Genomic DNA, 17,581 nt, shown 5'->3' with positions numbered 1-17,581 from the left:
ATACTTGTACTTGCTGTGTGTTTGAGACTGTTCAATTTGTATTAGAACATGGAATCACTCTCCACAGCAGGTGTGGGCTTTCCTGTGCAGTGTCAGATGGGGGTGCCAGAGATCTGGAGGCACTCTTTGGAAAGTAAAATCTATCAAAGTTCCTTCTCTATCTCTGTCTTTGAGGAATATTTAGGCAGAAGCCTCACATTCCATCATATATTTCAGAAGAGAAGGCAAAACGAAAACGGAAGTAACAATAAAATACAAAAAGCAATTTTTCAGTATGAAAAAAATTCCTTTCTTCATAAAACAAACTCAAATAGGAATAACCTAGGACAATTCTCAATACAAAATGTCCTCAAGATTGCTTAACCTTGTCCCTGCATCATCACTATCTAAAAATGTAATAAACCACACACTGGGAAGCTAAAGACATCATCAAATATTAAGTTGTTTCTTCTTTCGTGAGTGGGAGATATAACACATAAAGTTTAAGGGCTGCAAAAAATTGACCCTTTATATGTAAATGGCTTTCATGACAACATAAGCACACAGATGACATTATTAAAAGGGTTTCAGTGATATCATTTGCTCTGTAAATAGGAAAATCATGGTGATAAAAGACCCAGACTGACCACCGTGAAGAGTCTTCAGATGTTTCTGTTATTCATTAATACTGAGTCACATTATTGCTTTAAAAATTTCTATAAAATGTCTCAACTTCCAAAACTTTTTATAAACATATTTGGGGTTTTAAACAAAATTTGTAAATGCATCATTTCAATACACGGATTAAAAAGATATGCTCAGGTGTTCTTAGATGTAATAATATAACTCTACAGAACATATTTGTAAATGAAGAGAACATAACTTAGTGTATTAACTTTTTGATGAACATTTCTAATGAACTATAAGGGATACCAGTTTTCAAAATACTATCTTATATATAAAATAATTCTGATGTTCATACATCTTACAAATCATTGGAAAATTTAAAAATTTATACTTTTTAATTAGAAAAAAAAAAAACATGAGTATTACCATACAGTAATACCATCCAGTAATGTAAGGTAAATTTAATGTTTATAAAATTCATTAAATTTGTCACGCTACAAGATTCACTCAATAATTTATGAATCTTGAAACTTCTATAAATCTATTAATATTATTTCAATCATTCCATTCATAGAGAATGAGTTGATTAGCAACTAAATTTTAGGAATCAAAATTTATGTTGTTTCTTAGTACTGTCTTCTAAATTTCTCAATTTCACATCAAGTTTTAATAGATCCTTTCAGGTGTTTGAGTAATTCTTAGAAAACTCATAGGTGATTTCTCTGGATTTTCTGGATTAAAGAAAACTTTATTATGGACTAATTAATCCTGTATTTCCTTATATATCATTTATACTGGCAGTGGTTTTGCTAGTTTGACTATAAGTATTGAGAGGAGAAAAGAAGGTGGATTTGGTGACTGAACCCTAAGTATTGAGAAATGGAACTTAGTTCTAAATACTTCAGTGAGTATGAATTATGACGCAGTTGTGATTACCTAACGTCCTGGCCCTTAAACACTGCCTCATTTTCTGAAAAGTGCCATTTAGGTAATTGTGGAAGACAAAGGTGTCTTTTTCCCAGCCTTTGTGCATTTTGTTCTTGTATTACCAGGGCAATGTCTGCTTGACTGACCAATGAAGCCTGGGTTCTATTGTCTACAACGCCGTGCCTAGGCCATTTCATAGGACTGGCCATATTTTATCAGATAGTCTCACTCTGTCAGTGTTTTACTACCAGATAACTCCTCCACAGGAAGGCAGAACCTCTATTATGTACCTATGCCAATGGAGCAAGAATGTACATATTTTGCTTGAAGCATGAAAATTTTAGTATCTCTGACAATTTAATATCCTGGAAAATTAATTCTTATCCTCAAAAGAATATAAAATATGATGGACAACAATTAGTTTTTTGAAAGGATGTTGAATGAAATGACATTTCTTTATTAAATTATAATTACTTTTTCAACTGAATTGTTCTTAAGTAACAGTAAACCACAAGGACTAGCTACTTGTGCAATTTTAATATTACAAGTTTTCAGGAAATAATATACAATTATCTAGTTACTAATATAACAACCAATTTGGGGACATTTTTTAATAATCAAGATGGATATAAAAATGTCTCACACTTAATATTTTTAAATCCATTTGGAAGTTTGGCCATTTGGTTAGGTACTGTTTACCAATATGTGAACAGATATAATATAATGTCTAAAATACACAGGTCTAATTTTTATTAATAGAACACATCTTAGAGAAATAGTAAATTTCCATGCACTATCAAGCAGATGCAATTTCAAATACTGTAGAACAAAGTTTTTCAATTACATGCCCTTGTTTATGTATTTTTAACTTGCAATCAGTTTGGCAAAATATGACTTTTTGGAAACATTCAACCACAAGACTTTCCTATAGCATTGTGGTATTTGTGTATTAATAATACAGAAGATTTACTCATTGTCTGGGATATAATGAAAGCATGTGCTTAAATTCTTAAGTTTAAAACTTAAGAATTTGGAGAACATATTTATATAACAGAGATATTACTTTGGCTGTACCAATTAAACTCTAAAGCTCAATGGCAATTGAGATAAATAGAAACAAATATAGACTAAACTTGGAGTATTACGGATACCATGTTTGAGGATAAGCAACTTGTTGAAAGCTACCATCATTTGAATTGGGAAGGAAAGTGTGTCTGTTCTGTTTATTTTCTCATCATAGGCAAATACAGATAAGAAATTTAGTAAGAACTTTTATTATTATTATTATTATTATTTATTTATTTATTTATTATTAAGCTCATTTATTATGGCTCAATCACTGCAATAACTCTGCTCTAAAAATACTTCTTTCAGTAAATTAAAAAGGAAACATAATGATGATCATATTGCCAGGTTTAATCTGAGTAACAGAGCATTCCAGTGCAAGTGCATTAATTGATTACATACCTCCATAATGCTGCATAGACAACTGCGAGGGTGATCAAGGCCAAGCAAGAAAGGCCACTGCCTACTATTAGGGTAACTGAAGGTGTACCAGAGGATTCCATGATCTGTAAATTAAACAAAAGAAACAAAAGAAGGAGAGATAACGTTTTCATAAATTAAAATAACTTCTAAACTCAGCAAAACTATCCTATCCTACTCAAAAACAGCCAATAGAGTTGTTATAGTTACCAGATAATTACCCAGTAACCACTCAGTTCATATATTCTCAACCTCTAAAATGACTAATTCTAGCTCCCCCCTCTCTCCCACTGTGAAGTAATAAAGGCCTGAGAGTTTTAAATGCTTGATTATGGCATACTACCCACTATGGTTTTCTACAACAAATTACTAAAACTAAAACTATGGTGAATATTCACATGTTAAATTTTCTCTAGCTGAAATTTGAAGCAGCATTCATTTTTATTCAACAACTATAGTTCAGTTATTTCACAGTATGTTTTTGGGTAAAATTTACTTTGATCTTCTCATTTATAACTCATTGCTTCCCCAATCTGGTGCCTAGATATTGAAAATTGTTCAAACTTTCTGACTTTTGACAACTTTGTTCTAAGTCAAGTATTCTCTTATTTAATTTCACTTGCTTGGCCTCTAAGGATATAGAAGAAAATCAGATTTCAAAATCAGGAACTTAAAACATATTTTGTGGGTTTTTTTCTATATTTCTAACGAAATATGCAGAGATGATTTTCATAATGCCAGTATCAGTCCCTGAAATACATGACCTTGACAAATAAGCCTTATATATTTTGAAACATATATAAAGATTATAAGCAGTCACTGATTTGAGAGGTTTCTTTCTTTAGACACTAACATGATACTAACTAATGAAATCTATTGTTTTTCTTATTTTTAATACTGGAAGTTTGAAGAAATACACTTTAAGATCAAGTGTATTCCAAACCTTAGGTATGCACATTAAATTATATTATGTATTTCTGTCATCAAAATAAGTAAGAAGAGTGAGGCATATTTAGGCCAAATTTAGACAGAAAGTCACATTCATCTAAATAATTATTTTCAATATTTCAATTTTTGAAATAATCTTCAAACTGCGTTTTATAAGGATATTATTTTTCTTTTAGATAGTTTATGCAGCTGTCTATTTCAGAAACTAGTTTTTTACAAGCCTATACACTTTTAAGGAATGATTTTACAGTTTCAGGCAGTCTGTGCTTTCATGAAAACTTCATTTGTTTTTTTAAAAATAAATATCCAAGGACACCCCCAGAAAACCTGTACTGAAAATACCCAATGCAGATATGCAATATGTTTGGCTTATAGTGTCTGGGGTCTTCATTCTATTACCAACAGTATTCTCACAAATTCCCCAGACCAGCTTTTCAGTTCCAAAATAAAGGTTAAGTTGGCAATTATTTTTATTTGAAAGTTTGCAGCATATTAGTAATATGATGGAGTACATCCTCAAAACTATACTGCAGAAATTTCAAGTTAGAAGACATAAAATTGAGTAGTATTTAGTTATAACACACCAACTAGAATTCATTTTACCAAGCTACTGAAGCTAAGGAGGAGACGAACCCAATTTTGCCACCCTGCAACATTTTCCATTTCCCCTTTTAAAATGCAGTTCCCTGGAGAAACCCTCGCCACAATGTCCCTGCCTTTGCATTAAAGCCTTGTTTTCCCTTTGTTACTTACTATTTCTCTAGGTTGCTGAGCCAAAATGGCGAAGGTAGAGAGACGATCACATAAGCATTTCGTATGGGATGCATCGGTAAGCACAGTTTTACATCCCTGGGTGGACCACGTTCCCAAAGACTCGTTCCTGCAAAGGGGGGGTGGGGGGGAGATCGGGATAAATACGCCTGACGGCCAAATCCGTAAAGAAGAAAATGCAGTTTAATTGAGAGAATCGTCTACTGTAATTCCCGTCAGGAAAAAAAAAAAAAAAAATCTACTTGTTGTTGAACAGAACGTAATTTAGATGCATCTCCAGTAATGCAAAGCGAGAGTGTTTGGAAAAAGCAAGCAGGAGCGTGCAGAAGAGCTGTCCAGCGCCGGAGGTGCTGAAACCGGGACTAGCTCTGTCCAGCCCTCTGCGAGGAACAGCAGCGGCGGTGGCAGCACGAGCAGCCGCCAGAGCGTTGGCAGCCACTTCCTATGCTCATCGGATCGTTTCAAACACTCAGAGTGTAAAGAGGCTTTTCAGATTTTCATACCAGCTCTGATTCTCGTCCGTATTTTTGGATCGTGAACGCTGGATTTTAAAATGCGGATTTCTCTGAAAAGCCTGCCTAAAAGGTTATATAGCTTGGGTTGGGTGATAGGATCTTTTCCTTTGCTGGTTAGGGATTTTTCCTCCCTTTAGAATTAGCTGCTGTGAAAATTTCACCCTGGAAACGGGAAGCAGCAGCAGCGGCATCAGCTGGTTACGACTCTCATTGCCTTTGCCTGGTATCCAGGGGAGGGGTAGGTTTCAGACATAAGCTTCCCACTCCACACTTCATTCAGCCCAACACGCCTCTGAAACCCTTGACATTTCTTCCCCTGACCTGCCTCTCTGCCCTGGAGTAGAAACACTAAGCTAACACCAAGTCTGCTAAAACATTTGGAAGAATAACCATACCCCAAAGTCCGGTAGGAAGGGGGAAAGAGGGCCTGCTTCAATTTTGCCTTTGGTCTAGTCATTCAAAATTCTAAAGCATATGGTTTATTTCCCACCCCAGCAGAACAATAAAAATGGTATCAACCTACGCTTTCTTAGTAGGGGAATAAGATGGGGGGAGAACCCTTCCACCCCCAACTGAGCTACTCTACAGGAAGAGGAAGAAAAGAAAAAGAAAAAAAAAAAAGCTAGAGAGTTCGACCAATCAACTTTATTACCATTACACGTGTTATATACTGAATGCACCAATTTTCACCTCCCCTCCCCCAGGTATGGCAACTCTCTAACTAGCAAACCTGTGTATGTGTGTGTTTTAATTTCAAACCACGTTATTATCTGTGTTAAAAACTACTCTAAAATTTGAAGAAATAACACATAATTTTGATAGGATACTTTTGATTTCACCTACTCTATCCTTGAATGCCTAAAGCTATTGGGTTAAATATGTATGCAGTATATTTCTGAGAGATTTCAATGAGAGAGGCTTTTCTGTGACAGTTGAACCTCCAAGATGAGCTACAGAATATAATTCACACTATGCTTTTTGGTATCTAGAAGCAATGTTTCTAGTATTGTGATTTTTGTATCATTAATATTCATGACTCAAAATACTCTTAATTACAAATTCTTTTAAGAAGGAATACACTGCATTTGAGGAGGACTACATAAAATATTTACCTAAGTTCAGCCAAAGAATTTTAAGTATTACCAATTCAAAATTAGGAGGTCTCTTTTCTTTCTCATGATGTCATGCAGCCATGACAAATTTAAAAATATATATCAGTTATACCTTCAACCAACTGCAACAGTATTAAATTTCAGTTCTTCCTAACCATAGCAGCACTTCAATTTATTTCATTAACTATCTGTCTTCTATCTTCTTGAGACAAACAGTTAAGGCCAAATGAAAAACATTTATCTTAGTTGATTAAAGTTTAAAGAAGAAAGATATAGTTAAGGGAATCTGACGTGTTTTAAAACATAACCTCTGCATTATTCAGCCTGGATGGCAGCTCTACTTTAATGCTATATCTGTGCTTTCAAGATGGAGTCTAGTACTTAAACTTTTCACATTATGTAGCTATGACAAATAAAACAAAGTCTTAATAAGGAAAAACTTTACTGTAAATAAGACCTCATATGAGACAGTTATATATTTATATCCAGGTAATGAAAGTTTGTTTACTCAAGAAAATATTAGCGTCACTAAACTTTGGCTGTCAGATATAAAGTCTATGTTCAATACAATGCTGCTAGACTCCAAAGATCATGTAAATTTTATATGACATCTTAAGAAAAGTAGGTCAATTTAGTCTGTTTTGTTTGTACAATGATTGCATTGCTGACCTAGCCCAGCCTCAGGCAAAATTGGAAAGTAAGTGACACCAGTCTCACTCCACCCCAAGCATGAAATGCTTCAAATCTCACGGATCCCCTCTTCATGTGCACCTTCCTGAGGCTACTACTTAGCCTATGTCCCTACATTCCTTTGTAATTATTTTCCCTTTGTTGACTTTATGTGATTAAACTAATAATAATATGAGTGACTGAGTATAGTATAATGTGCACTTCCTGGTTTAAAACAAGGTATAAAATACAAAATAATGCATCTGATAGGAGAACATCAGGATTTGGAGATGAGTAGTGGAGAAGATATTGAAAGGTCAGAGGCAATTACCCAACTTCTACATTTGGTAGAAGCTGAGCAAAAAAACATGATGCCATTCTCATACTATACTTTATATTATTTCATAAAACCTCTTGATATTTTAAAACCATATAAACTCATAAATTAGTTTTTAAATACAAGCATACATGTCATTATTATTACAAAACCTATAGTATGTGTCACTTGTATTTTCAAACATTTCATAGCTTATTCCTACTGTACAAAATTCTTTGAAAGCATGGTACATGTGTCTGATTGATTTCAGGGAGACCTTGTAAAGCAAACTGATATTTGGTAGAGCTAATGTGAAGCAAAATACTTCCCCAGTCTGCAAAGAACAAGATTTTCAAACATGTGGACTATTCCAGCAGTCATATTATCCTTCCAATGTCATAGTTTTGCATGTTATGATTAATGGTTTATCTGTGAATTGTTTTTAGTTACTAACTCCAGGTTTCCATCAATAAGGCAAACAAATACAACAAAATATGTATGAACAGTAAAGATATAATAAGGAAAACAGACTGATGATGTCAGAAGTGAACATAGAATGATGATACAGATATACATATTATACTGAAAATCAAATATTTCCTTTTAACAATGTCTTTTCTGGGCATTAAAATTTATTTCAAATAGCTTTCAAAAATAACTAGGCCTGCAGAAATTCCATACAGCCAGCACATTCTTTGTTGGTTACACCTACATTCACCCATGTTAGCTGTTAGCTGTCATCTGTACCTCTTCTCCTTCTTCCTATTATTAGGCTGGCTAAAAGAAGAGTCTGCCTGGACAAAGTATTCAAACGTACATACCCACAAGCACAGAATTCTGTGAAAATATGAGACACAAAATCCATTATTACTTTCTAGCTTAATATTTATTTGAGACCTTTCCCAAATTTCCTAACAATCTATCTGGTTTCTTTTTGGATCTGAGTATATCATTGGGTTCTTGATTTCATGGGAGTTTTAAACAATATAACATGTGACTATTCATTAGTACTTAAGATTACAGAAAAAATTATCTGTTCCCTGTGACAAAGTTGCTTAGTAAAACCTGATAGAAAAAACTTAGTGACACATTTCACGAAATGAAACTTTTACCTTTTAACGTATCAATACAACCAGGCATTTCACTTGAATCATTCTTTTATAAAACTGTCTATTCTGTTTCATAATAAATCAATGCATAAAGTATTTATTATGAATAAGTTATACACTTTAGGATATTTATTATCTTTTAGGATATTAATACTCCATTTCTCCAAAATCAACATAGATACAACGACAATTCAAAAAAATCTACACACAACCTCTGAGTATACTATTTTTACAATGAATGTGTACTGAAAGAAAGCAATTGTTTCCCATCATAATGGTCATTAATATCTAAAAAATAGTTGAATCTGTATTTTTTTAATTTTTTATTTATTTTTAAAAATTATTTGGAGAGAAAGAGAGCACAGAGAGAGACAGAGAGAGAGAGAGAGAGAGAGAGAAGAAGGGGAGGAAAGAGAGAGAGTGAGGGAGAGGGAGGGAGAGAGAGAGAGAGAGAGAATCCAAGCAGGCTCTACACTGAAAGTGCCCTGACATGGGGCTCATTCTCATGAACTGTGAGATCATGACCTGAGCTGATATCAAGAGTGGGATGCTTAACTGACTGAGCCACCCAGGTGCCCCTGTACTATTTTAATGTATATGTTACACCCAAATAAATGATGTATATATGGCTCTTGGTGTAAATTACTCCCACAGAACAGAAAATTTTGAAGTACAAATGAGAAAATATTCTCAATTTTGTTTTGAAACAGTATTTGAGGGTAATTTCTACTTTTTAGGCCATACAAAAACTGAAAATATTGTTATCTCTAGCAATTGTTACTATGTCAAAACACAATGAATATAAAATTAGAAAGTTTTGGCAGAAGTAACCTTAATGATCATCTAGCCCATTGGTTTTCTACACTTGATTCCATTAATCTGGAGTCCTTTAAAAATTAAGCTCTAGGGTGGTCCCTGGGCATTATTACTTTTCTAATGCTCCCCAGATGATTCAAGTGTGCACCCAGGGTTGAGAATCACTGATCTATCCCAACCACTTAGTTTTATAAGACAAGTAAAGTACAGTGAATTTAGGAAACTTGTTTTAAGTCAGACTGAGAGGCAAAGTTGGGTTTCTCACTTCTATACCAGAGGTTTTCAATGCTAAATTTTAACTGCAATCTGTTTTAGAACAGAATGTAACATGTCCTATGAAGTTATAAGAATGTCATGCATATTTACACTTGCAAGCATTGTTGCACTACTGTCACAGTTTTAACAAACTGAGTTATCAATGGAGAAAGTTAGCAAAAGGTAGATAGATTGTCATACTCTATGGTTTATAATGTATATTTAAGTAATATATCCTATGATACATTAAAGAAAAACATTGATTTTATACCAATTTTTCATTACGTGAAACTTCTAATATCTCTTTAGTGAGATCATTTACTGTTTGGGTGATATAGTAAAAGTTAAATTGCAAATTCTGAGGGGCGCCTGGGTGGCTCAGTTGGTTAAGCATCCGACTTCAGCTCAGGTCATGATCTCACAGTTTGTGAGTTCAAGCCCCACGTCCAGCTCTGTGCTGACATCCCAGAGCCTGGACCCTGTTTCGGATTCTGTATCTCCCTCTCTTTCTCTGTCCCTCCCTTGTTTGCTCTCTCTGTCTCTCTCTCTCTCTCTCAAATAAACATTAAAAAAATTAAATTGCAAATTCTGAGAACACAATAATGGGTAACAGTTGTAAGTTCTTTTTCCTTCTAAAAATATTCTCTGTATTATCATTCAATTGTTATTCAAAATTATTTTATGTCAATCATAATGGTGTCTGTATATAACATTATATACTAGTGTGTGTGTGTTTGTGTGTGTGTATCACAATAAATAAAGATTAACACCCACATAAAGCATATATACTTCATTCACTAGGATGAAATTTAGAAGCAGGTACTTTGCTACCACCAGAAAGAGCACTTATCATCCATCATACTGGGCCTGGAATCAATAGTAATGCCTCTACCAAAATACTAGATTTCTAATTTGTTATAGAGAAATGAAGTAGTTCCAGGAATACTCTATATTTAGATCCTCCCCACAATCCTGTGTGTCTACTAATGCTTTCTATCCAACACCAGAATATTAGGTGATAAATTTACTTCACTTTCTTCAATTATAAAATTAATACTCTTTATGCCATACTAGAATATTAGTATTTTTGAGAATTGTATCTTGTTTGCCTTTGAATCTCTGCCATACTGCTTTTCACTTAGTAGGGACTAAATGATGTTTGTTTAGTTAATTTAATGATTATTTGCATTCAAGAAATGACTAATACTGCTGGATCCAGACAAATCGTTTCAGTTCTAATTCATTTGCTGTTCTTCAGCATATAGTAGAAATGTAATCTGAAGAGTATCAATGGATCTTAACAGGCCCATCTATTTGTTTTTGGTCTTCAAACATCATTTGATGATGAACTCTGAAAGATTCAGCATGATGTAGTGATTATTTTCAATCCAGCAGCAAGACTGGAGTCTTCGCTAATCAGTCAATAAGTATTTAATGTGCTTTTGAAATGCTAAAGACACATTAAAAAATTAATATAATTTCTTTCTTAGAGAAGCTGACAATCTGGATGGGAAGACTGCACACAATCCAGTATATGTTTTCTGCCTTATTACAACTTGTTCTAGAAAATGCTATCAGTTCTACCCTTTTATTCTAAGTTACCATTGTCTCTTGCCTGGGTAAATCCCATCACTGGGTTCCTTGTTCCCATTTTTGCCACATAACCTGAAGTTCAATTTCAACATGACAGCTGGAGAGATCCTTTTGAAACATTTGTCAACTCTTGTCACTCTGTTCAAAACTCTGTCAGTGGTTCTTCTGATCTCAATTGGACTAAAAGACAAACACCTTACAATGGCTTATAAGGACCTATACTATATGGTCTGTCATTGCTTCTCTACCTTCATCTCATAACACACTTGCCTCTGCCCATGACTTCCAAGCACACTGAGCTTTTTGTTGTCCCACCTTGGCATTTTTTGACGGGAATTCCCTTGGCCCAGAATGCACTCCTCAAGGATGTTACATTGCTTACTCCCTCATATCATGTAGGTCTCTGCACTATGTCATCCCACCAGAGACGTCATTACTGACTTTCCACTATAAGATAGTAACTCCCTATCTATAGTAGGTTAAAAATGGCCGTGAGTTCTATATAACTCTTTGCATCAAAAGGTACAGTCTATTTCCTCTTCCTTTAATCTTGGTAAGCCCTGTGACTTGATTTAACCAGAAGAATGCACTGGAAATGATTTGTGACTTCTGAGCTTAGGACTCAAGAGATCTCATAGTTTCTACTCTTATCATTTTGAAATTCTGCTATCATGAGGGATAGCCCAGGTGAGCTTTGCTGAGTATGAGAGACAGCACCAAGTACCACACATGTGAGTGAGACTATATTGGACCAGTCAACCACAGGCTGAACTCCCAGAGAGAACTGCAGTCTCATGATGAGACAATCCTTCTGATGGTTTTATCTGGTGTCATTCATGAAACTGCAGTTTTGTCGGTTCAGCCTGTGGTTGGCTGATCTAATATAGTCTCACTCACATGTCTGGTACTTGGTGCTGTCTCTCATACTCAGTGAAGCTCACCTGGGCCACCCCCCATGATAGCAGAAGAACCAACCAGTTGAACTCAACCTAACAAGCTGAGTCATATAATTATGAGCAACTAAAAAGTTGCTGTTTTAAGCCACTGATATTTGAGGATGTTTGCTATATAATAATTGATACATTATTCAATATTTTTCCATATGCCCTTTGTCTTTACCCTGATCTGTTGGTGCCCACAGCACTTATCACATCTAATGTATTATGTATGTATTTTTTGACTCATTTGTTTTTGACCTGTCTTTTCTTACTGGAATGTAAGCTTCTTGAGAACAGGGATATTGTTATGTTAATTAATTTCAGTATTCCCAGATCTTAAAAGAGTGGCTGACACATAATAGATGCTCAATAAATATTTGTTGAGTAAATACCTGGTATTGATTTTGACCTGATATAGAAAGCTGGACTTTCCTACATCATTAATTCATTTGTTTATTTAACAAATATTTATTCAGTATCTAATATGATGCAGATGCTAAGCTAGGTTATTTTGTGGCTATATTAGATTTCCACTTTGTCTTTTGGAGTTTGAGGGCTTCAATGGAAATTATCTTGCAGGTGTAGTGCCTCTTTGTCATAAAATACACATTAAAACCATGAACATGTTGCCCTTTAGGGGTCACTGAACATCATTTACAAGAATGGTAGCACCAGCTTTATTGCCAGTATTAGTTTTTATTTTACTTACTTACTTACTTTTCAAATTGTAGTAAGAATACTTAAAATGAGATCTACTTAATTTTTTAAAGTTTTTTAAAAATTGTATTTATTTTGAGAGAGATAGAGGCAACACAAGCAGGGGAGGGGCAGGGAGAGGAAGAGAGAGAATCCCAAGCAGGGTCTACACTTTCAGCACAGAACCTGATGTGGGGCTTGAACTCATGAACCCAGAGATCATGACCTGAGCTGAAACCAAGAGGTGGATGCTTAACTGACTGAGCCACACAGGTGCCCTATCTTCTTAATTTTTTAAATGCACCATACAACCAATGTTGTACATCAGATTTCTAGAACTTATTCATCTTGCATAACGGAAATTTAACACCTGTTAAATAGAAACTCTCCATTTCCTCCCCACCCCACCCCCTTGCCGCTGGCAATGATCATTCCCAAAGTACATTCCCAAAAGCAACAAAAGCAAAAGTAGACAAGTGGATTATATCAAACTAAAAGCCTTCTGCACAATAAAGGAAACAAATATCAGAGTGAAAAGGCAACCTATGGAATGGGAGAAAATATTTGCTAACCATTGATCTGATAAGAGGTTAAAATCCAAAATACATAAGGAGCTCTTATAACTCAATAGCAAAACAAAAACAAAAACAAAACCGATAAAATGGGAAAACTATTATCTTTTTTGTTGTTGTATTTAAATTTTTTCAATGTTTATTTTTGAGAGACAGAGAGAGAGAAACAGAGTGTGAGTGGGGGAGGGGCAGAGAGAGGGAGACAGAATCTGAAGCAGGCTCCAGGCTCTGAGCTGTCAGCACAGAGCCCGACATGGGGCTTGATCTCAGGAACCACAAGATCATGACCTGAGCTCAAGTCAGATGTTTGACTGAACCACCAAGGTGTCCCTGTTGTTTTTAAAATTGGAAATAGTAAGAGTAGAAAAAAGTATGGGAAGAAATAACACTAAGAAGGCCAATCTACTGGGTTATAAATATGTATAAATATCCTCACCATGATTTATTAATAATTAAAGGTTAAAATATGCTAGCTGCCATCATTAATTAGTCAATAGGCAAATATAATAATCATGGTAATGAAAATAACAGCTAACATTTATAGAGTGTATAACTCATTGATAGGTCCTATGGTAGATACTTTATATATTTTTTAATCCTAAATCTAAATGTCAAGGTAGTTATTGTTGTTATTTCCCCAGATAGGAATATGAGACAAATGGACCCAATGCATCCATCTAGAATCATGAAGATCCTAGAGATGTAAGAGCCTAGAGTTGGAAGTTGCCTAGATACCTCAATCTGTATAATAACCATGCAAGCCCTGGACTGCCTGTCTTTGGCTTTATTGTTATATGTTTAAAAGAAATAAATGAAGCCAAGAAATTATGGCTATAGTAAGGCTGCCCAGCTGGTAAAGGGCTGTACCAGGAATTGAACCCAAGTCTGCAAGACTTAAAAGCAGATTCCCCTTCCTCTGTTTTCTCAGTGAGGGGTAGATACAAAGAGAGTACACAACCAGAGTTAAGAACATGCAGGGACAGTGATCAGAAAAGGTGACAGTATTTTGAGAATTAAAATCTCACAGTCGTCTATGTTCCATTGTTTCTGCTTAGCCCAGCAAACATTTGTTTGCATACTCTTTTACATCTTCCTGTGAAGTGTGTTCTTTCCCTTTGAAGAACACAGACTCCTACCCCCTTTCTCCTAGGTTCAGGATTACACATATACCTCGTTTTGCCTGACTGCCTTTGGAATTCTGTGTGGATTTCCCGTACAGAAGAAATTACATTTGATTTTCTCCTGCTAATCTGTCTCATGTCAATTTGATTCTTAGTCCAACTAAAAGACTCTGAAGGGCAGAGGAAAGTCTTCCTCCCTGACAATACCTTGGGGAGAAATTATTAGAGTTGTGAATTCTTCCATAGTTCTTAATACCTCTAAATCAAATCACTATACTGTTTAAAACATTATTTGTCAAAAGCATTTCTTAAAACACTCTCAAAGGTACACCAATGATTCACAAAAATTTTCTGTCGGCTAAAACTCTGGCACAAAAACATTCAACAGCAGAATTACTGAGTAAGCGTCTTAGGCAGCTATTTGTATTATACAACTTTTTTCCCCCATTCCATTTGAAATTATAATTATGATGTGGCTTGGCTGTAAAGTGATCTAGTCATACTTCTGGCACTGGGTCACAGGTTAGCTGTTTTCTAAGTTAAAAATTTGAGCATATGTCTGTAATGTTAACCCAAAAGAAGGATAGATCTCAACAACTTACTACTACTGAGATGTGAAACTAAGACATCAATTAGAAGGTGAAGTTTAATTCACTCAAAATCCTGATGCTTTGTTTCTGGGATAAAGCTGGGAATATGCGATTTTGATGTCAGAGTTATTAGTTTCAAAAAATAGAAATTTTAAATCTTGAGTTAATCATACAACCAAAAATATGATTCATCATTGCTTACATAGAAAATGCAAAAATCAGGGATCGTTGGAGATTTATATGGTTTAAATAACTATTTGGATGACATAATATTCTTAGAACTCTGACAAAGGGAATCTGGAGTATTAGGGCAATGTTTCTCTGCTCACTCCCTCAGTATATTATGTGCAATTTGGGAACATGGTTATAAGTAGAAAGGATATGGAAATGATTGGAGTGGTAGAACAAAGTATTACCATATACAAACAGAAATGAAATAAAGTGGCCTGTATGTGAAAAGCTGGATTCAATTAAAATATAAACTAAGAAAATAATCTGTTCAAAACCAGGTGGTTCATAGTCTTAGATTTATTCAAGTAACTTTGCACTGTTACAATATCATTCATTTGCAACTATTGAATTCTTTAAAAACTAATCAATATCCCAGCATTACGGTGTTTAAAGTGAAAAAGCTCATTCAATAAAAGCCATGCTGCAAACATTTTGTACCTATGTGATGACACAGATAAGTATACGCACCAAATCAAATTCATAGTAATGGCTTCAGTAAATATTAGAATAACTTTCCACCAGGTTTTTTTTCCCTTCTAATTAAAATTATACCTTGAATTTGCTTGTGACTAGTTTCAAAAGAGCTTGCCAATTTTGCTCCCCTTTAAACATTATCTATAGAATCTATGGGAAAACAAGTATCTTTATCCTACAGATAGTTTCTGTTTTTGTTGTTGTTTTTTTAAGTCACAGATATGGCACTGGGAAACTTGGCTTCTGGTTTCAGCTGCACCACAGCAGAGTACTATTATCTGGGAGAAATCCTAACCTACTCTGGCACTCAGTGTCCTCATTTATAAAATTTGACAGGTGCATGTTCTACCTGTCTTATAGAGATACTGTGTTGATGAAACTGAAGATAATGGTATCTTATACAACTATTTATTTAGTGGTTATATGGACTAGACATTGTTAATGGGAATGAAAATCGTATATCTAAAGTTAACATTCCTAAATAAATGCAATATATTGTGATGATCACATATACCATTTTATTAACAAGAGACCATGTCAGAAGAGTCAAGTAACATGAACAAGATTATCCACGAAACATTATCTCTTATGGTGGCATCATAACATTTCCAGGTTTAAGAGGGGAATGCCAAAGTCCACGTTCAGAAGAACCAAAGTTAGGGGCGCCTGGGTGGCACAGTCGGTTAAGCGTCCGACTTCAGCGAGGTCACGATCTCGCGGTCCGTGAGTTCGAGCCCCGCGTCAGGCTCTGGGCTGATGGCTCAGAGCCTGGAGCCTGTTTCCGATTCTGTGTCTCCCTCTCTCTCTGACCCTCCCCCGTTCATGCTCTGTCTCTCTCTGTCCCCAAAAAAATAAATAAACGTTGAAAAAAAAAAAAAAAGAAGAACCAAAGTTAAAACTAACAAAGTAACTAACGTCCTCTATGAAGAAGAAAGAGATAGTATGAATTGATTTTCACCATGAACTTTTTTTGTTGTTACTATAAGGATTTTAAGAACTAGAAACAGAACCCCAGATTACTAAACCTTTGGGATCATATAACCACATGGCCAACAGCTAAATCAAATTTTACATCACTGGTAGGCTAGTGAAATATGAAGAAGAAAAGTATCTATTACCAGGGAAGGAATCCATGTCATATTCTGACATGAAATGCAAAGGATGTAATCTTTCTATCTCCCAAACACTACCATTACCATGAAATTATCAGTGAAAACCTTCCATTCAAAGTACTTTCTTTGGATATTAGGACTATTTATAATAAATGCTCTGATAAGTATAGGTCAAGAGTAATAATATATGAAATTAGAAGAATGTAGTGATTTCTACAAACTTCTGGCTTTTAGGGATCTTGAAGACAGATCTCTTTTGTCGGATGGCATAAGTTACCCACTCCCCACACAGCAAAAAGATGTTAGGTAAGTGAGGGTAGAGTGTGTGCTAGAGCTGACACAGGTTCACAAAGAAAGCATTGTTCTAAGACTCCTGAACATCTCATACCATTGATTTGCCAAGCTGTACACACTTGATTACATGGTGATTTGATCTCAGAGTAGCAATGGAAAAGCAAGGATAGCCTGTGCTTAAATCCTCAACGGTAGCACATGCAAAAAGGATAATAAAGAAGCAGGAATGTCTCTAAGTGAATTATGCAACATGACTTTTTAAAGTGCAATGCTTAATGATGCTTAATGCTTAAGTTGATTTTTAAATTCTCATGAAAAAATTTGAAAGGGCAGAATATATTCTATGAATTTATAGTCTCTGCCCTCAGAGTGGAGACAAATATAAGCTTGTCCATTTCCATCCCAATTAAGAAAATTCCAGAAACGTCGAA

The 17,581-nt window shown here is 34.9% G+C and overlaps 1 protein-coding gene across 4 annotated transcripts in view; it reads right to left on the bottom strand.

Annotated features, from left to right (window-relative positions):
• Window positions 1-17,581, bottom strand: part of ADGRB3 (adhesion G protein-coupled receptor B3) — a 734,277-nt gene that overhangs the window by 160,553 nt on the left and 556,143 nt on the right. For all 4 annotated transcript variants that reach the window (XM_045498673.1, XM_045498672.1, XM_045498671.1 and 1 more), the window contains 2 exons: window positions 4,720-4,846; window positions 3,001-3,104 (listed from right to left, as the gene is read on the bottom strand). In XM_045498673.1, coding sequence (XP_045354629.1) covers window positions 3,001-3,104; window positions 4,720-4,846 — 231 coding nt within the window. The remainder of the gene's footprint in view (window positions 1-3,000; window positions 3,105-4,719; window positions 4,847-17,581) is intronic.

The sequence above is a fragment of the Leopardus geoffroyi genome, chromosome B2 (genome assembly GCF_018350155.1).
Source record: "Leopardus geoffroyi isolate Oge1 chromosome B2, O.geoffroyi_Oge1_pat1.0, whole genome shotgun sequence".
NCBI lineage: Eukaryota > Metazoa > Chordata > Mammalia > Carnivora > Felidae > Leopardus > Leopardus geoffroyi.
Note: the sequence above shows the minus strand (reverse complement) of the source record. Positions and strands in the feature narration are given on the sequence as shown.